The 27,063-nt window shown below is 51.1% G+C and overlaps 1 protein-coding gene across 1 annotated transcript in view; it reads right to left on the bottom strand.

Annotated features, from left to right (window-relative positions):
• BMP7 (bone morphogenetic protein 7) overlaps positions 1-27,063 on the bottom strand; it is a gene marked incomplete at its 3' end in the record, with an annotated part of 82,710 nt that overhangs the window by 21,688 nt on the left and 33,959 nt on the right. Inside the window, 1 exon segment of the mRNA NM_001308564.1 lies at positions 6,661-6,809. Coding sequence (NP_001295493.1) covers positions 6,661-6,809 — 149 coding nt within the window.

Genomic DNA, 27,063 nt, shown 5'->3' with positions numbered 1-27,063 from the left:
GATCCTCACTGAGTTCATGTTACAGCTAGCAGGTGGTCCCAGGGCAGGGACCAGGCTATTTCCACAGGCCACGCAAGGCTGGCACACAGTATTTGCCCACTAATCTGCCCATCACGTGGACCCCAACATTCACGGACTCCCCAACAGGCCCCGCTGATCTTGCACCTGTGTAGGCATCCAACATGAAATGGTTTGAACTCACGTTTAGATGTGGCCAGCCTAAGCACCATCTTATAAACAGTGTACCCCAAAACATGGGGCATGACTTCAACAGAATTTTATCACTGGGCCAGATCCCAAGTTACTGAGGAGCTTGCGAGAAAAGGCAGATTCCTGGGCCCATCTTCGGGGACTTGCCATCAGAGGGTCTGGGGGGGAAGCCTGGGAATCTGTATGTTCAATGTGCCTGCCACCCTGAGGATTCTGATGCAAAAGGAACCCCGTGGAGGAAAAGTTTCCCAGCCAGGAGCCTGTGGTCTCAGAAATGCTGGGCTCTCTCGCTTCTTATCTCATCCCCCCTTCAAAGATCCCAAAACTCACATGCCCAGCTGGCCACTGAATATTCTGCCCCTCCCAGATGGTGTGGGTGGGTGGGCCTTCCCTGACTTGGGCAACCAGACCAAACTTGCTGCCTCAGCGTGCAGAGCACCTGGACAAGTCAGGTGCCAGGGCGGCAGCATCCATGCCCAACTCCAGGGCCCCATTAGGAGGGGAGGAGGTGAGGCACCAAGTCAGGGGCCCGGCATCAGACCCTCACCCTAACTCTAGGCAGCATCTTGCGGCCCCTAGGCTATACTCCTCCTGCACGGAGGCAGCTGATGGAATATGGAGACTCAACACCCCTCAGGGGCCTCAGTTCCCTCGCCTGTCCCATGGAGATGTTAATAATAGCATCCACCCAACTGGTAATGGTGAGGATTATAGGAGACAATGGCAGAAAGCACTTACTTTGTGCTTAGCAGCTACCACATGTTAAGCAATTAAGCTTTTCACTCGCATGAGCTCATCTAATCCTTCACAACCACCCTGAGAGGTGGAAGCTATTATTAACCCCATTTTCCAGATGAGGGACATTAAGTGACTCACCCTGGGTCATGTGGCTAGAAACAGCAGAGCTGGGACTCAAACCTGGGGAGTTTAGCCAGCTCCTGAGCCCAGGCTCTAACCATCGGGCTGTGACACCTCAATACATGCCAAGCCTCAGCAAAAGGTGGGGGACAAAGACCCTGGGTGTGGGGGAGAAAGGGGTTGGCAGGCTTGACACTGGGTTGAGTGTCACTTAAGAGAAAAACCGAACCTAAGCCATCCCGAGCCAGAAGGGTAGGCAGGAGAGAGGAGCACCAGACCCACTGAGGTCAAGTTAGCAGGCCAAACCCATATCCACAAGTTCAAGGAAAAGGTCACTGTGAAGAAAGCAACCAAGTCTCCCTCAGCCTCACTTGTGCCCCATACCCAATATGTTCCACAGGGACTTTTAAGAACAAAGAAGAGCTGAATGAACCTATTGCCAAATAAGTTTGGAATTCATCTATGCTGTTGACCCTATCAGGATATTCATAATGGACATCGGCAAAATAAAGGTTCTGATAAGTCCTGCAGTGAAACCTGCTTAGTTCATCCCACCTAGCCTTTCTTGCACGTAACTGATCATGATTCCTCACAGAACACAGTTTGAGAAACTCTGGTAGTGGCAAACTCCTTCCATAAAGAGCATTTCTGAAAATAATATTTTCAGCTTTTCTGGGCCATGGTGTCGCTGTCACAACTCCTCGCCTCTGTTGTTACAGCACAAAACAGGCTCAGGTGATGGCATAAACCAGTTAGTATGACTGTGGAATACTAAAACTTTATTTATGGACGCCAAAATGTAAATCTCATATAATTTTATGTCACAAAATAGTCTTTAAAGATTTTGTCTCAGCCATTTAAAAATTTGACAACTATTCTTAGCTTACAGGCACCCCAAAACAGGCTGGAGGCTGAATTTGGTCCACCATGCATAGCTTGCCAATCAGGCATAGAACAACAGGAAACTACAGTACCTTCTAGGACCCCACTATAAAGTGTTAGGGGCACGGAAAGGGGAAGGAAGGTTTGGGGTGGGAGGGAAGCTTGGGGGAAACCGTCAGTAGGAAGAAGACTAGACTGGATGGAAGACAAGTGTGGCCCTAAACTCTGTGACCATTCCCATATAGCATGTGGCCATAGACAGATAATCCTGGAGAAAAAAATTATAAAATGTATCTATGCTGTCTAAATCTACTTGGCAAAACCCAGAACTGACCACAGTAAAAGAAAAACTAAAAACTGGAACAATATTTACAGCTCAATCACAAAGGACCAAATGTCCCTAAAATGTGAAGCAGAAAAAAGCCCAACACCCTCTGCAAGCAATGGACAGAGGAGACAGACAAGGAGGAAATGGCAAATTTAGAGGAAGGGCTCAGCCTCGTTCAGAGGAGAGAAAAGCAAAGCAAAACCATGAGATCCCATGTGTCATCTATCGGATTAGCCAAGACAGGTAAGTCTGAAAGCTGATGAAGACTACCCCTGCCAGTGCAGGAGATGCATGTTTGATTCCTGGGTTGGGAAGATCCCCTGGAGGAGGAAACACCACACCAGTATTCTTGCCTGGAAAATTCCAAGGGCAGAGGAGCCTGGCAGGCTACAGTCCATGGGGCCACACAGAGTTGGATACGACTGAACGACTGAGCATCTTCCTTCCAAAAAAGAAGGGGCACCGGTGCCCTCATACAAATGGAATGACCTCTCAGGAGGGTAAACTGATAATACTGATCAAAACTACAAACAGACAATGTAACTTTTAGGAACTATTCCTAGAGTTACACTCACTCAAGGGGCCAAGGACATATGCCCTGCAGCCCTGTTTGTAACAGTGAAAGACGGGAAACTCTAGACATTCATCACGGGGGGTGGGGGAGGGGGGGGCCTGGATGAGTCACCGTAGGTGGTAGTAACAACTTCTAGGGCACGTGTATTACGAGCCGAGTCCTCTTCTCAGCCCTCGCTACTCAAAGCACAGTCTGGGGACCAGCAGCCTCTGAATCGCTTGGGGGGCGTTTCGACCACAGCCTCCTCTTTGCCCCAGACCTGCTGAATCAGAATCTGCATTTTCACAAGAAGCCCAGGGATTCCTGTGTACCTCAGGACATGATTTTTAAAAGTTTTCTGTATTAACTCACTCAACCTCAGAACAAGCCAATGGCCCGGATCAGTTCAGTTCAGTTCAGTCGCTCAGTCGTGTCCGACTCTTTGTGACCCCATGAATCGCAGCACGCCAGGCCTCCCTGTCCATCACCATCTCCCGGAGTTCACTCAGACTCACATCCATCGAGTCCGTAATGCCATCCAGCCATCTCATCCTCTGTGGCCCCCTTCTCCTTCTGCCCCCAATCCCTCCCAGCATCAGAGTCTTTTCAAATGAGTCAACTCTTCGCATGAGGTGGCCAAAGTACTGGAGTTTCAGCTTTAGCATCATTCCGTCCAAAGAAATCCCAGGGCTGATCTCCCTCAGAGTGGACTAGTTGGATCTCCCCACAGTCCAAGGGACTCTCAAGAGTCTTCTCCAACACCACAGTTCAAAAGCATCAATTCTTTGGCACTTAGCCTGCTTCACAGTCCAACTCTCACATCCATACATGACCACAGAGAAAACCATAGCCTTGACTAGATGGACCTTAGTCAGCAAAGTAATGTCTCTGCTTTTGAATATACTATCTAGGTTGGTCATAACTTTTCTTCCAAGGAGTAAGTGTCTTTTAATTTCATGGCTGCAGTCACCATCTGCAGTGATTTTGGAGCCAAAAAAAGAAAGTCTGACACTGTTTCCACTGTTTTCCCATCTATTTCCCATGGAGTGATGGGACCAGATGCCATGATCTTCGTTTCCTGAATGTTGAGCTTTAAGCCAACTTTTCCACTCTCCTCTTTCCCTTTCATCAAGAGGCTTTTTAGCTCCTCTTCACTTTCTGCCATAAGGGTGGTGTCATCTGCATCTGCATATCTGAGGTTATTGATATATCTCCCGGCAATCTTGATTCCAGCTTGTGTTTCTTCCAGTCCAGCGTTTCTCATGATGTACTCTGCACAGAAGTTAAATAAGCAGGGTGACAATATACAGCTTTGATGTACTCCTTTTCCTATTTGGAACCAGTCTGTTGTTCCGTGTCCAGTTCTAACTGTTGCTTCCTGACCTGCATACAGATTTCTCAAGAGGCAGGTTAGGTGGGCTGGTATTCCCATCTCTTTCAGAATTTTCCACAGTTTATTGTGATTCACACAGTCAAAGGCTTTGGCATAGTCAATAAAGCAGAAATAGATGTTTTTCTGTAACTCTCTTGCTTTTTCCATGATCCAGCAGATGTTGGCAATTTGATCTCTGGTTCCTCTGCCTTTTCTAAAACCAGCTTGAACATCAGGAATTTCACGGTTCACGTATTGCTTAAGCCTGGCTTGGAGAATTTTGAGCATTACTTTACTAGCATGTGAGATGAGTGCAATTGTGAAGTAGTTTGAGCATTCTTTGGCATTGCCTTTCTTTGGGATTGGAATGAGAACTGACCTTTTCCAGTCCTGTGGCCACTGCTGAGTTTTCCAAATTTGCTGGCATATTGAGTGCAGCACTTTCACAGCATCATCTTTCAGGATTTGAAATAGTTCAACTGGAATTCCATCACGTCCACTAGCTTTGTTCTTAGTGATGCTTTCTAAGGCCCACTTGACTTCACATTCCAAGATGTCTGGCTCTAGATTAGTGATCACATCATCATGATTATCTGGGTCGTGAAGATCTTTTTTGTCCAGTTCTTCTGTGTATTCTTGCCACCTCTTCTTAATATCTTCTGCTTCTGTTAGGTCCAGACCATTTCTGTCCTTTATCGAGCCCATCTTTGCATGAAATGTTCCCTTGGTATCTCTAATTTTCTTGAAGAGATCTCTAGTCTTTCCCATTCTGTTGTTTTCCTCTATTTCTTTGCATTGATCGCTGAAGAAGGCTTTCTTATCTCTCCTTGCTATTCTTTGGAACTCTGCATTCAGATGCTTATATCTTTCCTTTTCTCCTTTGCGTTTTGCTTCTCTTCTTTTCACAGCTATTTGTAAGGCCTCCCCAGACAGCCATTTTGCTTTTTTGCATTTCTTTTCCATGGGGATGGTCTTGATCCCTGTCTCCTGTACAATGTCATGAACCTCATTCCATAGTTCATCAGGCACTCTATCTATCAGATCTAGGCCCTTAAATCTATTTCTCACTTCCACTGTATAATCATAAGGGATTTGATTTAGGTCGTACCTGAATGGTCTAGCGGTTTTCCCTACTTTCTTCAATTTAAGTCTGAATTTGGTAATAAGGAGTTCATGATCTGAGCCACAGTCAGCTCCCAGTCTCGCCCAGGTCTTGCAGCTGAGTCACAAGGGAAGTACCCAATAACTCGGACTTAGCTGCCTCTGGGAGGTGGAACGCAGCAGCTGGAGGAAGGGAGGTGGAACGCAGCAGCTGGAGGAAGGACGTCAGAGGGAAGCTATTCAGTGTTGCACACATCTGGAACTTAAATTTTGAGCCTGGAACACGTATTGTTAATACCTAAACTAAAATACAGGCTTCCCTAGTGTCTCAGACAGTAAAGAATCTGCCTGCAATGCTGAAGACCCAGGTTTGATCCCTGGGTCAGGAAGATCCCCTTAGAGAAGGGCATGGCAACCCATTCCAGTATTCTTGCCTGGAGAATCCCATGGACAGAGGAGCCTGGTGGGCTACAGTCCATGGGGGTCACAAAAGAGTTGGACACAACTGAGTAATTAACACAATATAACACACTAAAATATAAAATTTTTAAAACTGGTATAAGAAAGATGTTACACATCCTAAAACCACCCCCACTTCATAAGAAATAGACTTTGTGGAAGGGGAAATTGGCACAGCCAGGCCCACCCTACTGCTCCACTTGCCTTCCTGTCTGCCCTTCTCAGAAAACATGGTCATGGCATGTGGGAAAGATGCTGGGGGAGGGCAAACAGTAGGTTCTCCAAGTATTCGGGATTCGGCACTACATTCAGTCTCTTGGAAGGGGGTTCATGCCTCACACCAGTGCAATGTCCTTGACTGGGGAGATTTTGCCCTGCAGGGGACACCTGACAATGTCTGGAGACATTTTTGGTGTCACAAGTGGGAGAGGCTATTGGTTTCTAGTGGGGAGAGGCCAGGGATACCATGAAACATCCTACAAAGCCCAAGAATCCCAGGATGTCCTGTGTCCTGAGTTTGAGGGGCCTGCATCAGCACAGCTCAGATGTTGCATGTGCGAGCATCACTAGGGGCTCAGCTGAAGTGCAGGTTCAGATAGGGCAGGCCTGGGACGGGCCAGAGGGTCTGCATTTCTAACGGTGGGGGCCACCTGTGCTGTTTCGGAACCACACTTGGAGCAATGAGGCCTTACCCAACCCAGCTTTGGCCAACAGTATAAATGCCATATGAAAAAGGGGTAGAGACTGCTTTCATTTGGATTAGGATGCTGGATAGGAAGTGCTGATGGGGTAGGGAGCAGAGGAAACCTGGTCCTAATAGACATGAGTTGAGCTCCCTCCCAGGTCTCCAGTTCCAGGCCGCATCAGCACAAGCTGGGGTGCTGGCCAGGGACTTACCGTCCAGAGTCTCCACCGACAACTGCAGGCCCAGGTTGTGCCGCGGGTTGACCACCCAGTGGTTGCTGGTGGCTGTGATGTCAAAAACGAGCCAGCCCTCCTCTGAGGCCCAGAGGGTGCGGCTGTCGAGCAGGAACAGGTCAGACTCCCTGCAAGAGAGGAGAGAGACGCAGGCTCCAGGTCAGCAGGTCATGGCTTGGTCACCTCCGTCAGCCAGTCAGCCACTGGTGCATGGGAGGACTTTGTGAGTGGGGGAGCTGGCAGGAGGTCCGCCAGCCCCTCTCCCGACAAAGTGTGTTCATCAGACAAAGATCCAGCCATGGAGACCACCGATGGGAGACAGAGTGCAGAACGGGGGTAAAGAGATATACAGGAGACAAGGAGCTGCTGCGAGACAGACGTGCCCTTCAGATTTGTTGGGGGTGACAGAGGATGAGATGGTTGGATGGCATCACTGACTCAGTGGACATGGGTTTGAGCAAGCTCTGGGAGATGGTGAAAGACAGGGAAGCCTGGTGTGCTGCAGTCCATGGGGCTGCAGAGAGTCAGACATGACCAAGTGAATGAACAACAACAATGTTGAGGGAATTCCAGTGGGACAGAGGACAGGAAGGCAGGAATCTCACCATCTCCATGAGGCTAGAATCTCAGGGAACAGAAGTTCACCCTTGTTCACTTATTCACCACTTGCCAGGCACTGTCCCACGTGCTCTCATACATGTTGTCTCATTCAGTTCTTACAACACTAAATCTCTGATGGATCCATGATAAAACCATGACTTGCCCAAGGTCACTTATCCAGGAAGATGCTAGACTGGGGCTTCAGCCTGGCAACTGAGCACCAGTGCAGAGATGCTCCTCATTTCCACACTACATAATTTCTTCATGAGGCCACCAAGCATTAGGAAGTGGACCCCAGACTAACATCATTAGCAGAGGGAGTGCTTTAATTCTCTTCCTCAGATTTGTAGTAGAAAATAGTTAAAACCGCAATTGACCTTGTAAGGATGGAGGGTGAATGAAGATGGATGGAAGGATGGATAGATGGTGATGATGGATGAATAGAAGAAAGATGGATGGATGGATGGATGGATTTTTACATTCCTAGATAGTAGAATTCGAGTATATAAGATATCATAATGTCCCTTTGCAACTTTTAATTATAAGAATTAGAAACAAATATTTTGAGTCCTTTGATAGCCAGTTAATATATTTGAGCTCCTATACTGTACCAGGCAGTGGGTACAGTGATGAACAGCATCCAACCAGTTCCTGCTCCAAGGTATTGACAATCTTTTTCATACTGGGGGGAATCTAATTTTCCTGGGAAATTACATGGCTCAGTCGGTAAAGAATCTGCCTGCAATGGAGGAGACCCAGGTTCAATCCCTGGGTCGTCAGGAAGATCCCCCGGAGAATGAAATGGCAACCCACTCCAGTATTCTTGCCTGGGAAATGCCATGGACAGAGGAGCCTGGCAGGCTACCATCCACGGGGTCACAAAGAGTCAGACACGACTGAGCAACTAAACCACCACACCATGCATGTGACTGAGATACGACTTCCGAGCTCATGGGCAGCAAGCGGAGTCACAGTACAAGGCGGTGCCTTGTCTCCTAGCCAACCAAACCACAGTCTCTTGTGACTGTAGGACACTCACTGCCTCTGCGATGCAGAGAGATCAGAGGAGCAAGGAAGACTTTTTAGAGCCACAGAGCATTTTGAGGATGTTGTTCAACTTTCACGGCCAAACCGAATTAAGATAAGGAGACACTCTTCTGTGATCCATTTACTTCTATTTTTTTTCCCGGGGCCCTTTCAGATGTAGCTTCAAAACTGACTTGGAGAAGGATGTTCACACAGATCCCAAATGAGAGTTTCCACTACTCTCTTCATCTCCAATTTGACTTGATGGCTTTCCTAGCTATGGAGAGTTACCAAGACTGTCAACAAACCAGCTTGCTGCTCTCAACAATTAACAGATGAGAGAAGAAACCCACTCTGAAACAATCCCCTCACTCGCTCAGGCTCCCAGGGCCCCAGCAGGAAGCCACCACACTGCAGTACAGAAGTCATCAACCTGGGTGGCGACTCTGCCAGAAAACTGTTATTTGCAGGAAAATGTGACCAGATATCCGGATAGGCCCTGATGGACAGTAAAACAATGAATAGTAACTCAGGGAACAGAATCAGGCCTTTGGAGAGAGAACGCTTTGCCAAACGATACTAAAAGTTCTCTTATTACAGCCGGGACACCGAGGGCCAGATGTTACAGGCGAGCGTTGACTCATTGTGAATCAACGTGCATGCGAGCGCAGCCTCCCTCCCCTGAGTCCTGGTTCGCAGTGTGTTCCAGCCTTGCTGAGGAGAGCCAAGCCTTCGTGGAAGGCATTGGGACAGGACAGCCCTGTCAAGGCGGGGGAGTAGGATGCTTACACAGGCTCCGCTGTGAGACGGAGGGCTCAGCCCCAGGTTGGCACCATGAACAGGACAAGCAAGAAATTACTCAGCAGCCACGTCCAGACAGATGGCTGAGAAAGTGTGAATTTCTTGACACCACCTGGAGCATCTTATTAGAAATCAATGGCTCTTACTCCAGGAGGAACAAACAAGCCCTTTGTGACATGTGTATTCACCACGAACACACCGACCTTCCTAACTAGGCCCAGGTGAGAGCAGAAGCTGGACACGTCAGGGTGGGGGCCTCGTGTGTGCCAAGTCACTTCAGTCTTGTCTGACACTTTGCGACCCCGTGGACAGTAGCCCATCAGAATCCTCTGTCCGTGGAATTCTCCAAGCAAGAATACTGGAGTGGGTTGCCATGCCCTTCTCCAAGAGATCCTCCCAACACAAGGGCTGAACCCATGTTTTTTACAGCCCTTCAACTGACAGGCGGATTCTTTGCCACTAATGCCACCTGGGCTTCAGGGAACCTAAATGCCCTCTCGCCCCTTTGCCACTGCTGAGAATCTAGGTGCTTTCTGTGCACCAGCTCCCTGATCTCCAACAATCAGGTTACTGTTCCCATTTTATACACAAGTAGAGTGAGGTTTAGAGAGGGGAGGACAAAAGTCCACACTGATAAACCTTGAAAGTGAGAGAACCAGGGCACAGTGCTGGAAGCGTGACCTGAGGACTTGGGCACTTAAGCCTCGTCACTTCCTTAACTCAACCCCTCACCAAGGGGCAAGAGATCAGGAGCTTGTTCAGTCCTGCACGATGTGTGTTATTGTCACAGCATTGTGGGGAGCAGAGAAAATATTAGAGAAGGGGCGTGGTATGAAGTCCAGGCAGCAGGGGAGGAAGGAAGCAAGTAGGGCAAGCCAGCTGATTGCAGAGCCTCAGTTTCCTCCTCTGTAAAATGGCCAGAATGCCCTCTCCTGCAGCAGGTGAGGGAGCTAAGGGAAGACTACTCTAAGGACAAACTCCCAAGGCTCTTGGAGCATTGCTATAGTTACTCCAAGTCATGCCAGTGTTGGTGCACAGTCCCTGCGGGACAGCAAAAAATTCTAGGATGGGGACTTTATTCTGGTCCCAGTCCTTATGTGATTTCTTAAGATCCCTACATATCCACTCAAACAACAATAGATCACATATCCACTCAAACAACATTCACCTTTGACAGCAACATTCCTCAGAGTGTATCAGGATGTTCACAGTCATGCACTGTCTGCAAACATGCCATCAACAATTCCTCCTCTCCCTCCCCATGCGCAGCGCTCTCATAAATGGGGAAGTCTGCTCGCACCTCTCACATCTGCAGGGACCATCTGACTCGCTGCGGACCAGTGGGAAGGAGGCCCTGCCATGTCCAGGGCAAGAACGCAACAGGCTTCTCGGATCTGCTCTGCTGCCCACTGGACCAGCAACCCTGACTCCTCTACTGGAGAGAAGGCACGGAAGGGGAACAGGGTAGCAGCTGTGGAGGAGGAGGGTCTATGAGGGGAGAAAGAGAGAGAAACCAAATCAGCCCTCATGGGAGGTGCATCTAGGGCATTCTGGCCCCATCCACGCTCCCAGCTTCATTGGGGACTACAACAGACACTACCAATAGTAGAAAAACTGCCCGGCTGAGCCCTGCCCAAATTCCTGAGCAATTAAACGACTGTTGTTCCAGCCACTGCGTTGTGGGTGGCTTGTTCACCACAGAGATAGAACCCAAACAACAGTCACACTGTTCAGAACCGAAAAATGGACAACTGACCTTAATCTACTGAGAGGGACAGATGAGTGAAACAGAGAGCACACCCCAGTGCTTCACAGCTCCATCAGAGGATGTGCTTGCTGACAACGGGGATATATGGTATTAAGTAAGAAGGTATCATGAACAGGATGTGTGATTTGCAAATTTCTGGGAAAATAGAATATGCTAACATTGGTTAAGAAAAAAAGAAATAGAAAATTCGAGTCAAGATACTCAATATGTACTAGTGAATTGAAATAGGAGTAAAACACCTTCCCCAATCCACATCCAGATGGTTTGATACTGTATTTTTACCAAGTTCACCAAATTATTAAGAGAAAATTGCTTCTTATACAAACTGGTCAAGAAAACGCAAGAGGCAAATTGAGAGGCTATATTGTAAAGCTAGCATGATTCCAAAGACGGAGAAGGCCAATTTGAACAGACATTTCTTTAAAGATACACAAATGGCCAGTGAACACACAAACAGAGGGTCAACATCATTAGCCACTGCTATTATTTGGTCGCTGAGTCCTGTCCAGCTCTTTGCAAGCCCATGGGCTGTAGCCCGCCAGGTTCCTCTGTCTGAGAATTCTCCAGGCAATAACACTGGAGTGGGTTGCCATTTCCTACTCCAGGGAATCTTCCTGACCCAGGGATCGAACTAGCGTCACCTGTGTCTTTTGCACTGGCAGGCGAATTCTTTACTACTGAACTACCAGGAAAGCCCCTTAAATAGCACAACTCTGAATATACTAAAAACTAATGAATAATACATTTTACAAGGTTGGCTGGATGATGGTATATGAATTATATCTCAGTGAAGCCATATTTTAAAAAGTGAATAAAGCCAACCTAAGTTCAAAATATAGAGCACAGTGTCATGATGCCAACAACTTTTTCTAAGCGGACACACCTTACTTGGGGAACCTAAACACAAATACTCCGGAGCTGCAGCAGCAGTTCCTTCTGAAGGGTTTCTCTCCTCTACACACACATCAACATTGGCTCAAGTCAGCAAGCACCATCTGTTTCTGAAAGAAGTGAGACAGTACGAATTTGCATATTTCCAGTTTTATTGGGTCAGTGGAGCAAACCCCGGCGCGGTGGCTGGCCTGGCTTCACCTCCTCTTCGGGGTGGGGACAGTTCTGCCCACTCCTCCAGGCTCACAGAGGCAGCCGGGCTGGGGAACAAACTTAACCTCCCAATGAAAGAAACACCAGGAGATCAAGAAAGCAGACTTCGCTCCTCCCGAAACCCAGGCTCCCCCAGTCCTTGCTCTGTGTGAGGCACAAACCACCAGTGATCCCAACTCTGTGGCGGGGAGGGGTGTCAATATTTAACCACCAGCCTGGGGACAGAGTGGGCTTCCCTGGTGGCTCAGATGGCAAAGAGTCTGCTTGTCATACAGAAGATCTGAGTTCGATTCCTGGGTCAGGAAGATCCCCTGGAGAAGAGAATGGCAATCCACGCCAGTAGTCTTGCCTGGAGAATTCCATGGACAGAGGAGCCTGGCAGGCTATGGTCCCTGGGGTCGTAAAGAGTCTGAAACGACTGCATACCTAACACTTTCACTTTTCACTGGGGTCAGAGCACTACTGGGGCTTGCAGGCTCCCCCTCCCAGGGACACCCAGGAGAGTAGCTGAAATCCAACCCACAGAGGAAAGCAGGAGGAAGCCTATGCCATCACCTGACCCAGTTTCCAGCATCTCAACCCACCTCCCTCTGGAAAGTTCTACCATGACAGAAAAGGGGGTATTTTAAAATCTCCAGCGTGGGAAGGTGGAAAGTCCTTTTCTTTCCGCCCCTTCCCTGCTTTTTTTTTTTCCTTTCTGCCCTGTGGTTCCTTAGAGACTATTTAGAGACTGTGATCTCAAGGAGGGCCTTTGTCCACGACCCATTCCCGGAGCAGTAGAGCCCCACGCAGGATGCAAGATGCCAACCGCTCCGCCCAGGGCCTCGGAGAAATCATTAACACTTTGCACACTCTTAGCTCCTGGGAACACAAGCCTGGAAGGATGGGAAGCCTGAGGATTCCTCTGGCCCCTGGGCTCTGCAGGCAGGAGCGAGAGTTATGGTCCAGGGGCTGTGAGCGCATCTCACCTGAGGACAAGTAAACCCTGAGGAAGGATCCTCAGGGTGAGCAAGACAAAGGAAAGCATTAGATTCGAGGGGTGAGGCTGCCCAGGGAGGTCATTCCTTGAAAAGTGTCTCCTGAGGGAGGCCAGAAGGGTGAGCAGGGCTGATGTAGCCCAGGGCAGGAAGTGTGTTCCAACAGAGGGAACAGAATGTGCAAAATCTCATGAGAGAGGCAACCGTGGAGGGGCTCCGGGAGCTCGGTGAGCACAGGGGTGGGCCGTGGCACGAACCTGCAGGGTGGCCTCCGGCCACGGGAAGGTTCCGATGCTGGGAGAGCAGAGTTTTAAGCAGGGAATGGAAGTAATTGGCTTTGGGTAGACTCTCGCTAGGGCTTCCCAGGTGGCTCAGTGGTAAAGAATCCACCTGCCAATGCAGGAAACTCAGGTTTGATTCCTGGATTGGGAAGATCCCCACTCCAGTATTCTTGTCTGGAGAACCCCAAGGACAGAGGAGCCTGGTGGGCTACAGTCTGTAGGGCTCACAAACAGTCAGACACAGCTGAGCAACTAAGCACAGCACACAGACTCTCCCTCAGCCCTGCTCTGACCCTCACCCTCAACCTGTGGCTCTTTGGGAAACTGCAGGGCTGGACATTTCACTTTTAAAACCCTACATATTGTAAACAGTTTCTGGGCCTCGAGAACACTCCTCAGAAGGCAGTAAGCGATGGAGAGGCCAGAGCTTTCCCAGACTAATTCGATGTCACGGAGGGGGAGCAGGCGATGGCGCTGCTAAGGATGAGTCAGGCTGGGAAGGCAGCAGCCCCGCCACCATGCACCTGGAGTCGGCCCAGCCGGCAAACATCAGCCCTGCAGGGAAGCGGGGAAGGAGATCAAAGGAGCCCACGGAGGAAGTGGGGCGTGGCTGCCCTGAGGCTCTCGGTCCTGGGAGTGCCCCTCTGGGCCGGGGAGGACCCAGCCCAGATCCCAGCACCCCACTGAGCTTCAGGGAATGCCCCATCTTTCTTCCAAGTCACCCAGACTGTCCCTGGTGATCCCAGGACAGGAAGATGAAGTCAGGGAGGTCCAAGGCTTTTTTTAAACATTTTTTTTTCTTAAGGCTGCGCCTATCCAGGAAGCCTAAAATTAAGTCATTTGGGGAGAAAGGTGGAAAAATACACACACTAAAGCACAATATCCTCTCGCAGCCAGAGCACGAGTCACCAGCCCACAGCTTCCCCACCCCCAGCACTGTCTGTCCATCTGTCTGTCTGTCTCCCTCCTCTCTTCCCTTCCCCATCCACCTACCAGGGCATTCACAGGAGGGTCAAGAACACTCCTTCCCAGAGCCCAAGAGGCCTATGTTATCAAAGTCAGGATGCAGATCAGCAGCCATTAAGGTCTGGGTCTCCGTTGCCCCGTTTGCAAGACGAAGGGTTGCAGTTTGCCAAGTTCTCAGAAACTGTCTCCCGCAAATAAAGTATTGAGAGAGGAAAATGAACAGGTTGAAGACCACAAAGTTCTGTATTCAAATAAGACCAGAAAGCACCAAGAGCAAGCACCAGTTGGCACTAAGAGGTTTCACGAGGCACATCAGCTCTCGAGAGGCTCTGAGAGATCCTGGACTGTAAAGAAACTATATATAGTTCTTAGGACTATAGAGAAAGCTGAGCACTGAAGAATTGATGGTTTGGAACTGTGGTGTTGGAGGAGACTCTTGAGAGTCCCTTGGACTGCAAGGAGATCAAACCAGTCCATCCTAAAGGAAACCAGTCCTGAACATTCACTGGAAGGACTGATGCTGAAGCTGAAACTCCGATACTTTGGCCACCTGATGGGAAGAACTGAGTCATTGGAAAAGACCATGATGCTGGGAAAGATTGAAGGTGGGAGGAGAAGGGGATGACAGAGGATGAGATGGTTGGATGGCATCATCGACTCAATGAACATGAGTTTGAAAAAGCGCTGGGAATTGGTGATGGACAGGGAAGCCTGGCACGCTACAGTGGACCTCCCTGACTTCAGCCTGGTGGCAAAGAGTTGGACATGACTGAGCGACTGAACTGAGATCCTGCTGCAAAGCACTGCCTCCTCTGGCCATGGAGAGTGCTTACAGAGGCTCTGAACTTGCCTACACATGCAGATCATGGGGGCTGGCGGTGGACAGCAATGAGGACTGGAACTAAAAATGGGATGCAGCTACCAGCTGGAGAAAACATCCAGGAGGTCTAAGTGGAGCTCAAGATTCTCCCCAGGGTAGATCTTACTCTGAGGAGGTCAGGGATGTAGGACTGCGAAGTAAGGCTTTGGGTCCTAGGAAAGTTGAAATCAAATCACCTCAGAGTGATCCTGGGAAGGCTCTTTTGTTTGTAAAATGGGGATAGCAATGAGCACTATTCTAAGGATGCACTAACTAAGTACAGTTGAGATGCCTGCATGGAGCTGAAGGCTTAAGGCTCCAGGGTACAACAGAGCTCACTCACAACCACATCATTCTGCCCCTCCGAGAGGCAGCAGTCTTAGAACAGGCCTGGCATGGAAACGGCCAATCGAACCCCACGATACCTAAGAGGCAAGTCCTGTTGTCCCTTTCACAGGAAGGACAGTGAGGCTCAGGGAGGCTTACAGAGCTCCTGGGGTGGAGGGAGAGCAGCCACCTAGAGGAAGCTCAGCATCCTTTCCACCCTTCTGGCCCCTCCCTGCTTCCATCCCCAGCAGCCCTGCTGGGCCTTCAGAACCTCCATTCTGAACAGATCACCGCCCTGCTCTAAGCCCTTTATTAGCTCTTAGAATAAAAAAAACAAATTCCCCACTGTGTTTCGAGAAAAAGGAGAGGATGTAACTGCTGGTCCAAACTGGGAAACACTGGGGAGAAAAAGGAGGCATTGACAACTCCAGGTGGGCACAGGGGGGCATTTGTCACCCTTCCTATAGGGTCTGGGGGGGTCTGGTCCCCCTCCCTCTCCAACACCTCCTCCCACCCCAATGTGCTTGTGTCTGTCCCCCAGGGCTCCAGCTACCCCAGCCTCCTTTCAAGCTTTCATCTGTGCCAGATTCCACCCACTCCAGGCCATGGTCCATGCTGTTCCCACTGCCTGGAACACGGTTCCCTGTCTTTTTTCCCCTGTCACACCTGGACACCCTGCAAACCCCCAGGGAAGCTCCTGCCTGACAGGCGCATCCTCTTCCAGCCTCACAGCCTCTCCTTTCCAGCACTCAGGTTGGAGCTGAAATGTGCTCCTATGGTTCTCAGGTTTTCCTCTCACCCCAACACACTGTAAGCTCCTCAGCGGCAGGAACCAGTCCTGCTTTGCTCACCTCTGTCGGCATCCCAGGATCTAGCAATCAACATAGCACACAGTAGGTCTCAAAGACCTTTGAATGAATGTGCTGCTAACTGGAGTTTCGTTTCAGGCAAGGAGGTTTTCTGGTGTCACTTTCTGTAGTTTTATGTTACTCAAAAAAAGGACGAGTGAGTGTTGTTTCTAATGATTCAAGTGCCTCTGGGCTTCTCTGGTGGCAAAGTGGTAAAGGATCCGCCTGCAGCGAAGGAGACATGGGTTTGATTCCTGGATCGGGAAGATCCCCTGAAGGAGGAAATGGTAACTCACTCCAGTTTTCTTGTGTCGGAAATTCCATGGACAGAGGAGCCTGGTGGGCTACAGTCCATGGGGTCACAAAGAGTCAGACGCAACTGAGCAACTGAGCACACACCCACACAGGTGCCTCCAGAAGTGGGTTTACCTCCACTTCCCTGGGCCTCGGGCCACCATCCACTCCATACCCACCGGGAGTCTTCTTCCAGCTCATGGGCACCAGGCTGCCTGGTAACTTAGGCTGGTCTGTGCCCAGGCACCTCCACATCCCCCACCTTGCACAGGGCCTGCCTGGGTAGTCGCAGGGTGGCCAAACCGCCCCCAGACCACCCCAGTTGGAGGCTGCCTGGCCGCCTAGGCTTCACCTCCTCCACTTCTGTGTCCTCAGCCCTCGGTCAAGGTCAGCTCCCTGATCTGCATGTTGTCAGGAGAAACTCAGAGGACACAGTTGGGCAGGGGACCTCGACTAGGAAGAAAGTCAACCTCCAGTTTACTTTGGGACCCAACTCTTGTTCCTACTTACTTAAGATTCCAGGATTTGGGCCACAGAATTCCCAGAAAACTGGTGGTCTGGAATTCTGTTTACCCTGGGCATGATCCCTACAGAAACCAAACACTGAGAAATGAGCCATGCTGGGGATTTCAGCGCTCAGAGGTGAGACATAAAGGCCCCTGGGTGCTCCCAGAACAACCAGGCCTTGTGGGGCACGTTGTGGAGCTCTGAGACGGGAAATCCCACGCGCCAGGCAGCTGCCTGCGTCTGGCATCCCGGGGGCGGGCGGGCGAGACGCTGAGCATGGGAGACTCATCTTTCGAGACTTTCCCCGGTTGCTCCATTTCCTCCAGCCTCCAGCTCCAGCCCGAAATAGCACAAGGTAAATTCAGCCTCCTTCACGCACACACTCAAGGAATAAACAAACACACTCATGTTGGGTCATCTTTCCTACCTTTAAAAAAAAAAAGAACCACAGGCTGTTTTAAGATTCCAAACCCAGACACAAAAACGTTAAGTGAAGCTGGGAAAAAGGAAATGAACTCAGCAATGGAGTTTGCAGACAGAGCAAGTGTTGTGAGGACCACAGTCCAGGTTTTCAAAAACAAAGACCAGATCGCGAGGCAGAGGAGGTAGGGGTGCTGAGACTGCGGCCCCTCAAAACAGAGAGGTGACAGGGTGCAGGCAGGCTGAGGACACACCCCTGTGCCGGGCATCACACGTGCCTTATGCCACTGTACCCCTGCTAGCCCTGCCAGGTGGGCACACTTGTCCTCTGTTATATTTTGTCCCTCCCCTAGGAGAAGATCAACGGCAAAATGTCTGCCCGCAATGCGGGAGATCCAGGTTCGACCCCTGGGTCAGGAAGATTCCCTGGAGAAGGAAATGGCAACTCACTCCAGTATGCTTGTCTGGAAAATCCCATGAACAGAGGAGCCTGGTAGGCTATAATCCATGGGGTCACATAGAGTCAGACACGACTGAGTGACCTCACTTTCTTTTTTTTCAGGAGAAGATCCTGAGTCAAAGGCTTGAATGCAAGTGGTTTGTCTGACAAGTGACCCCAAGAACCACCAGGAAGAGGGCGGGAAGTGAGGCAGGGATGGAAAGAGGTCAAAACATGAAGCTGGGGGCATCTGGGGCTCCCACCTGCCAGGCCCCCCCGGACGCTGTCTGAACATAGTTTTGCATGGTACTTCCTGGGGCACGAGGAGGCTGGAGTCAATATCCACTTGCCCTTGCCCACCTGTGATGGAAGGATGCTCTGGGGGCTTGATTCCACAGTGAGTTGCCTGCATCCTGGGGTCAGAGAAAGCCCCAGGGCAGGAGAGGGCAGTGCCGAGCAGAAGCAGCTAGACTGCGGCTCCAGCCAGCCGTCACAGGGAGGAGGCCTTGTCCCAGGTCACAGCTGGCGAGGTCAACACAGCAGGAGTGCCCATCTTGGGCAGCCAGGGACTCTGTCCCCGTGATGATCTATAGGGGGCACCTGTGGGCGGGGGACCTTGGAGAGAAGACCCAGTGATGAAGGGGAAGCCAGTGGGCGGTCCCTCTTACAGGAATCAAGACTACAGACCTCATGGATTCTTCTCCTAGGAAGAAGGAGGGATGTGCCCCAAGCCCTGCACGTGTGAAAGTTTCTCAGTCATGTCCAACTCTTGGTGACCCCATAGGCTGTACAGTCCATGGAATTCTCCAGGCCAGAATACTGCAATGGGTAGCCTTTCCCTTCTCCAGGGGATCTTCCCAACCCAGGGATCGAACCTAGGTCTCCCGCATTGCAGATTCTTTACCAGCTGGGCTACAAGGGGAAGCCCAAGAATATTGGAGTAGGTAGCCCTTCCCTTCTCCAGGGGATCTTCCCAACACAGGAATTGAACCGGGGTCTCCTGCACTGCAGGTGGATTCTTTACCAGCTGAGCTGTGAGGGAAGCCTGCCCTGCATGTGTAATGCTGGGAGACGTTCTCCAGGGGCTCTGGTGGAAGACGCTCTCCAAGGAGACACCCCATTCTTCTTCCTTCGAAAAGGGCTGGCTTCTCTGGGAGCTGCGCCTTCAAACCCTTGTCCCACCTGAAAACCTGACTCACAAACCACCCCACACCCCTATTCCCCTGGTCTGTGGACCCAACCCTGGAGCCAAAGGGAGAGCCCAAATCCCTCACCCACAGCATCAAGGGGAAATGAGACATCTGCTTTTGGACCCAAGTGTCATCTTTAAAAGTCCCTAACTAGGCTCTGAGGAAGAGCCCCCCAAATTTAAAATCCTACCCCCTTAAAGGCTCTCATCATCTAGTTTTCACTCAAGAAGAGGAGCCACAGGATGTGTGTCAGGCACCAGGGCTGCGATGGTCGAAGGCGCCGGAGGCCCCAGGCTGAGGACCTGGCGATCTTGACCGCCTGCATGCAGATTTGGAGGATGCGGGTGTCGAGTTGGGTTTTGAAAGAGGTCAGGTTGAGACAGATGAGCAACAGTAGCAGAGGATTATGACTAAATGCTCTGTCTAAAGCTGGTTGATTGTCAAGGTCACCAGGAAAAAGCAAGGTATAAGAAACCCACAGGCAAGAGGTGCCCAAGGAGACGTGACGACCAAATGTCACGTGATGTCCTACAGCGGAAGAAGGACACCAAGTAAAAACCAAGAAAACCTGGGTCAATTATTGACTTCAGTTCATAATAATAATGCATCAACATTGGTTCCTTAAATACAGCAAATGCACCAAACTCACGAATGTCATTCGGCTTCCCAGGTGGCACAATGGTAAAGAATCCATCTGCCAGTGCAGGAGACGCAAGAGACATAGGATTAGTCCCTGGACGGGGAAGATCCCCTGAAGGAGGTCATGGCAACCCACTCCAGTATTCTTGACAGGAAATTCAGGACAAAGGAGCCTACCAGACTACAGTCTCCCGGGTCACAAAGAGTCAGACATGACTGGAGCAACTTAGCACACATGCACACGAATAGGGGATCTTAGCTCCCGGACCAGGGACTGAACCATACCCCCTGCAGTGGAGGGTGAAGTCTTAACCACTGGACCTCCAGGGAAGATCCACTCCCCCAACTGCCTCCAAATGCCCAAAGCCCTGGGCACTATAGAGGGAAAAGAAGAAAATGGTGCCATTGCGGGCTGGCAGTTGGAAGACAAAGGAGGAGCCAGTGTTTGGAAGCATGCTGAGCATCTACCCAAGTGCCAACTTCCACCCTGAACTTGAAATAACCAAGGGCTTCCTTAGTCACGGTTGACTCCTTTAAAACATCCCCTTCCTGGTAAGCCTGCATTTCCCATCCTTACTGAGTTCACATCTGAACAGGCACTTTTCTTCCCAGCTACAGATGACCGCTCATGACCAAATTGAAAAATATTAATTCTCTCTGTCTCCTGCCAAAAAGGCTAAAGCAATTACAGGCCCTGATATGAAACACAGATGTTAATACATTTGGAAAAACAGACTCCTATGGACGAGCAGAGGTCCAAGTATGAAGTGCTTTTGGAATTAAAGCGCTGGGATCAAGTTATATAGCCAGCCCCCAATACTGAAGCCCATTCTTCCAAAATTCATTCCAGCATAGGGAACCCGGGGCCAGGGCACACAGGCTGACATGTCCCCTACTTGCAAACAAGAACCAACCCACCCTTGGGTACCCACTGGCACACAAACTCAAAATAATATAATTATAATCATCACAGGGAAACTTCCCTGGGATCGAAAAGTATTATAATTATGGGCAATTTTCACTTTTTGGAAATTGGGCTCAGATGCTGAAGAAAGATTGCAAGAGAGGTGTTCTCGGGTTTCAGTTCTGGAAGAGAGAACACATTGGAAGGTTTGCAAGGATGGACGGACCCAAGGCTGGAGGCTCGGGAAGTGAGAGAGGGGCGCCAGCAGGTACCTGTTTCACATAGCCTTGTGCCAGCCACTGCGCCTGGTGCTAAGACTCCTCGTGAAAGACACTGCTACCGTCAGTCCATTCAGGAAGCCCACGGCTAGGAGGCTAGATCCCTCTAGCTCCATTCATGCTTATGTGTCTTGCTGAGCACCTACTGTATGCCAGGTTCCAGGCACAAAAGATGGAACAGTGAGCAAAGCACACCAGATGCCTGTCCTCAAGGAGAGTTTGTCCCTGGCTCTGCTCTTGGGCCACCATGATGGTCTCCACGCTCCCACTCAGATCTTCGCTGAGGCCCAATGAGGCTCATGGGGGCTGACGAGCCGCCCGAGTCCAAGTGGATCCCGAGCCCTTGGTCTTTACTGACTGTCCACACAGCATCTCTGAGACAAGCAGGGCAGCTCTTCTGTCTTCTCAGCCTCAGTTTCCTTGTGCAGAAAATGTTTCCATCCCATTACCCATTTCCTAGGATTGCCATGCAAAGAAAGGGATGTGTGTATCCACCAGCCAAGGAGGAAAACCAGATATGATCAGGAACAGATACAAACGTCCTTTCCTTAACCCCTAGCCCGCTACTGTGCCTCAGTTCCCTTGCCTGCAAAATGGAGTGAATGGTGGTACCACACTGAGTGCTCTGAGCAATCAGCTTCGTCATCGTCACCATCGGGCAAAGACAGACAACTCTTCCCTCCGTTCGGAGAGGTGTTACCCAAACAGGAGCGTGCAGATTACATCCCGAATTCAGAAGACATCGGCCAAACGAACGAGACGTAAAGAAGGGGCCCTTCTTTGGGTGAGGTGAGTCTGCAAGGGGCTGCCTCATGGGGCACTTGATCACCTTGACCTTGGCATTCATTAAGTATTCAATCCATGCAGTGACAGGAACAGGGCAGAGAAGCAATTCCTTATAAAGGCTCCTCAGCATCTCTATTTGGAATCTCCTCTCCCAGAAAGGTGTCTCAGTTGCCACCTGCTCACTCTGGGGAATCGAACACTAGCAAAACATCGTCCTGGGAAAGGAGGCAGGGCAGGAATCTCCACCTGCACTGAATGGATGACAGGACTCCCACAAGGTCCCTCAGATCCTCAAAGAAGCAGGAAAGAACAAGGAACAAGTCCACTCTGAGGATACTCGGACTTGCTACATCAGAATTCTGGGGGGGTGGAGGGGGTTGGAGGGAGGGGGTGGACCCAGCACGTGAAATTTTACTTGATGCCTGGTTTTGAATTCCGCCTTTAGTGTGTGGCCTCGGGAAGGTCCTGACCTCTTTGTGCCCCAGTGACCCCATCCACAAAATGGGAGAATAACACGTCTTGAGGATGCCGTGAGGACTTAGAGAGGGTGCGGGCAACTTGGAAGCACTCGACGCAAAGAATTGCCACCACTGACTTGTGTCTTGCCCTGTGAAGCCAGTTTGGGGATGAGTTACAAAAGGAAATGGAAGGCACAAAGTTTTTAAAAGGCATCAAGGCCCACATTGGCCCTAGCCCACAGGACAGGGGGCCAACAGACAAGTGGTCCCGGGCTGCAGAGCAAGGCAGGCCAACTGCGACTTGACCAGCACAACTTGAGCTGGACACAGCTTGGTGTCCACGCAGTGGGGGTCCACCGGATGCAGGTTTTTTCCCAGCATGATCCCTTTGGGCACGTGAGTAGACCCCAAGGGCCCCTGAGTCCTGGTGAAGCTGCTCTGTGCCGGCATTCGGAGAAGGCCCTGGAGGAAGGTGGCCAGGAATGCCTGGGTACCCTGGACCAGGCTGCTGCCCCCTGACCTTCTAGGACATTCCAGCCGTGCCTGGACAGCCAGTGCTCCCTCTTTGCCCTCTGGGAAGCTGAACCAGCAACTCCCAAGAAAACAGCTCAAAACCAGAGCTCACGCCCTGGGGCGGAGGTGCTGTGGTGCGAGGTGAAAGCCAGGAGACGCAGAACCAGGCACGTAGGCCCTCTGTGGGAGCAAGAAAACTTCAGGAGCTCCCGGAAACCTCGACAACCAGCGCCCGACAGCACCTCTCCATTCAGCCTGCCCCTGCCCCTGTGCCATGGAGCTGTCAGTCAGGGCCTGGGCCACACTCGGGCTCAGTCCTCTGCGAGGGAGATAGTCTTCTCTGAGAGACCAAGCCAAGAGGAGTCTGGGGGCCTGGGCTGGAAGAAATCTCTCCCCCTTGCTCTCCTGGGCGTGTGTGACGGCCCACAGAGGGAGAGGAGCGAGCTCAGACAACTGTTCTCAGTTTGGGCTACACAGTGAATCACCTGGGAGTTTAAAAAATCGTGATGCCCAGCCGTACCCCAAACCTCAGTCGTGTACTGAGTATGCACATAATTTGCGACCCCTTGGAAAGGGCTCCTCTGTCCATGGAATTTTCCAAGCAAAAATACTGGATTGAGTTGCCATTTCCTCCTCCTGGGGATCTTCCTGACCCAGGGGTTGAACCTGCGTCTCCTGCTTTGGCAGGCGGATTCTTTACCATTGAGCCGCCTGGGAGGCCTGGCTATGCAGGTGATTCTAATGAACAGCCAAGGGTCAGGAGTACAGCCGGGAACTTGGAGTCACCCTGTTTGAGCCTCTTTCCTCCAGGGTGCTGCTGTGACCAAGAACGCAAGCCCTGGAATCCAAGAGACCGGAGGCTGAGTCCCACCTCTGCCCTGTTGGAGCTGTGGGGTCTCAGGTAAATAACTTCCCCTCTCTAAGCCAATTGCTACACCTGGGAAATGGAGATATCAGGTCTCTGCAGGGTCATCTCCAAGGTCCTCAATGAAGGTGAAGTGCCCTGCAATGCGACCATGTCCCTCTGCCCACTGCTCACAGTGACTGAAGTCAGATAAGAAGCAGTCTCCTTACCAAGTCCTGACACGACAGACTTGGGAAGGGTCTGATGACTGGCTGCCCTAGGGCTGCCCCAGGGCATGGAGACTGCAGTGCTCTGCCCACAACCCCCGCCCCCCCACAGTGGGACGTCCTCTCCCCCAGCAGTTCCTCTCCCAGTTCTGTGCATCACTTCCCCGGGAGCTTGTCAGACACACAGAAGCTCAGGCTGCACTCCAGCCATCTGACTTGGAACCTGCATTTTCACCGTGTCCCTCTGAGGTCACCCTCCTGGCAGCCCAAGTCCCTGAGACACACCGAGGGACATATTTTATCCAGCTGCCAGCTTCATCTTGACTTTGGCAGTGATGGAGTCCCCATGAGGGGGTTCTGCTGGCTGGTTGCAGCCAGGGTGTCTCACTGACCAGCTGCGTTTCCTACAGGTGGGGCAGATCTGCAGAGAAAAAGCATGGACCCACAAGGAGAGGGGAGGGGAAGGGGGAGGCTGGAAAATGTCCAAGTTCCACAAATGAAACCCATGAGCTTTCGGGACCAGCACCTTCACCCTGAGTTGGAACCAAAGCTAGAGCCAAAAGGGACAGAAGTGGGACCAGCTCCTGAAAGCCGAGCCCCACTGCCCAGCCCCTGGTCCAGGGTTCAGAAAAGAAGTGCAAGACTCTAATCCCTTAGCACCTCTCACCACACCTCTTCCCCAGCAAGGCCACTGAAGCCAAGGCCACCTTCCCCAGACCTGCTCCTCAGCCCCTACTTCCCCCACAGCAGGCCAAGGGCGGCCCCAACACGCTTCTCCAGCTGCAAGCTGAGCCCGAGGGCCATGGAAGGCCTCCAGCTCGGCTCATTATCGGAATTTAATCTGGATTCCAAGAGATCAAGAGGACTCTGTGGAAAGTGGCTGCCACAGGGGGAGAGATGCTGAGGCCGACCCAAAGCCGGCTAATCCCCAGCACCCCAAGGGCTTTCCTGGAGCTCAGGCAGAGCCTCGCCAGATGTCCCAGCTCCAAGCTCCGCGCAGCTGGGCGGTCGGTGTCGGGAGGCCACGACTCCCTTAGCAGAGGGAGCAGGCAGCTACACAGCGAGGCGGCGGGGGTGGGAACAGGGCTTCTCTCAGGGTCAGATCAGCCAAAGGCCTTCAGCTTGAAGAGGGTGCATGACCCAGGTTGGGGAAATGCAAACTAGGGCTCCACCTCCAAGCAAGCTCAGGCTTACATCCCCATGAGATACTGCAGAATTGCAGCATAGAGGGTAAAGGCAGTCCCACCCCCAAAACCCAGAGTCCTTCATTTCCCTAAGCAGGTCTCTGCATCCTCGGCAATGAAAGTGATGATGATGGTGATGGTGGTGAGGATGGTGAAGGTGGTGAGGATGGTGAAGGTGGTGAGGATGGTGGTGACGATGCTGACAGTGATGGCGATGCTTCTAATACCTGCTAAACCTTCACTGAGCACTTACTATGCTCAAAGTAGATTTGTCAGCTCCCTTTATCCTCACCACAACCCTGGGAGGTAGGTTCAGTTATTATCCCCATTGCACAGAGGAGGAGGCTGAGCCTCTGAGGGGTTACTACTTCCCAAGGCCACGCTGGTACAGAGTGCCGGGATTTGAATCTATACTTTGGGTGTTTTTACTTTGTTTGGCCATGCCTTGCAGCATGCAGGATCCTCGTTCCCCAATCAGGGCTGGAACCCATGCTGCCTGCAGTGGAAGGACAGTCTTAACCACTGGACAGCCAGGGAAGTCCCCAAATCTACACTTTAAAGAGCTGGACTGTCCTAGCTGGGGAATTACATCATAGGATCATTTTGATTCTGGATTCAAAAACAAAACCCACCCAGAAAAAAAGAATCAATAATTTTTTGAAAAAAAATTTTCTAACCTTTTAACTTTTGGAGAATGAGGGCCTTGCTTCTTTCTTTCCAGTACTATGGATAAGAAGTTTGGAAGTCTAAAGCAAGCAGTCCCGCCTGCCCACTGGCTGCCTCTGTCCACTCCCTGCTCTACACTGTACTTTCCACCTGCCACATCATCCTATGTCACCACCTCTGTTTGAATGTTACCTCCTCGAGGGGCAAGGACTGGGGTCCGGTCACACCCACCACCACCCAACACACAGCAGGTGCTCAAACACTTGCTGATGGGGAACTGGGTCTCCCAGCAAAGCCCAAAGGCCCCTGAGGCAGGAACCCAAAGCTGGGCTGAGCGTCCCCAGAGACGGCCTATGGCTAAGCTGCTCATCAAGACGAACTGTGACGCTGGCCACAGAGCCACTGACAGCTGTCCTGCCCATTCCTCTTCCAACCACAGTGACTCAGGCCTTCTCTTTTCCTTGGGCCTCCAGATTCACCCCCCAGATCTCAGGCAGGGGTGAGGAGGTGGCCACTTCAAACTACGACGGAACCAGGTGCCCACGAAGACAGCAAGTTGACACAGGCAGAAAGACAAGGAGCTGCCGGCAACCACTGCGGAAGCCAAAGGCTGGTGTTTCATCTAAGCGAGGACCTGGTGGCCCGCCCCACCCTGGTATCACTGCCTCCCTTCTGTCCTTCCAACAACCCACGCTTGCTTGTCCCCACCTCAAGACAGTGGCCCCTACAGTTCCCTGAGACACCCTCTCCTCACCCCATTTCAGATCCTTCTAGTCATTCAAACACCCCCAGCTCAACAAGCCGTCTAGGAACACCAATCGCCTTATCAGGCCAGTGGGTCTACTTATTTGCTAAGTTGTTGACTGCCCATCTTCTTCACCCTATTATGGATGGAACTGTATCTCCTACAAACATACACTCCAGTCCTGCCGCGGAGACCTCTGAATGGGACCTTCTTTAGAATTCGGGTCTTTACGAATGTAATCAGGTAAGTAATGAAGTCGTGCTGGAGCAGGGCAGCCCCTAAGCCAAGATGACTGGTCTCTTTATCAGAGGAGGAAAGGCACACAGTGTGACAACAGAGGCAGAGACCAGCGCAGTGCGGCTGAGAGCCAGGGATGCAGTCAAAGGCCAGCCTCTTCCAGAAGCTGGAGGAGAAGGGCAGGTTTCCGTCCCTGCAGATGCCACCCGGATTTCAGACTTCCGGCCCCCAGCTCTGTGAGAGAGCACATTTCTATTGTTCTCAGCCACCCCATGTGTGGCGCTTTGGGAGGGGATTTATAAATGCCCGATGGGGACTTCCCTGGTGGTCCAGTGGCTAAGACTTCGCCTTCCAATGCAGAGGATGACAGTTCAGTCCCTGACCTGGGAGTTAAGATCCCACATGACTCATGGCCAAAGCAAAATAAAACATAAAACAGAACCAATATTGTAACAAGTCCAATACAGACTTTAAAAAAATCATCCACATCAAAA

Source organism: Ovis aries, chromosome 13 (genome assembly GCF_016772045.2).
Source record: "Ovis aries strain OAR_USU_Benz2616 breed Rambouillet chromosome 13, ARS-UI_Ramb_v3.0, whole genome shotgun sequence".
Lineage (NCBI taxonomy): Eukaryota > Metazoa > Chordata > Mammalia > Artiodactyla > Bovidae > Ovis > Ovis aries.
Note: the sequence above shows the minus strand (reverse complement) of the source record. Positions and strands in the feature narration are given on the sequence as shown.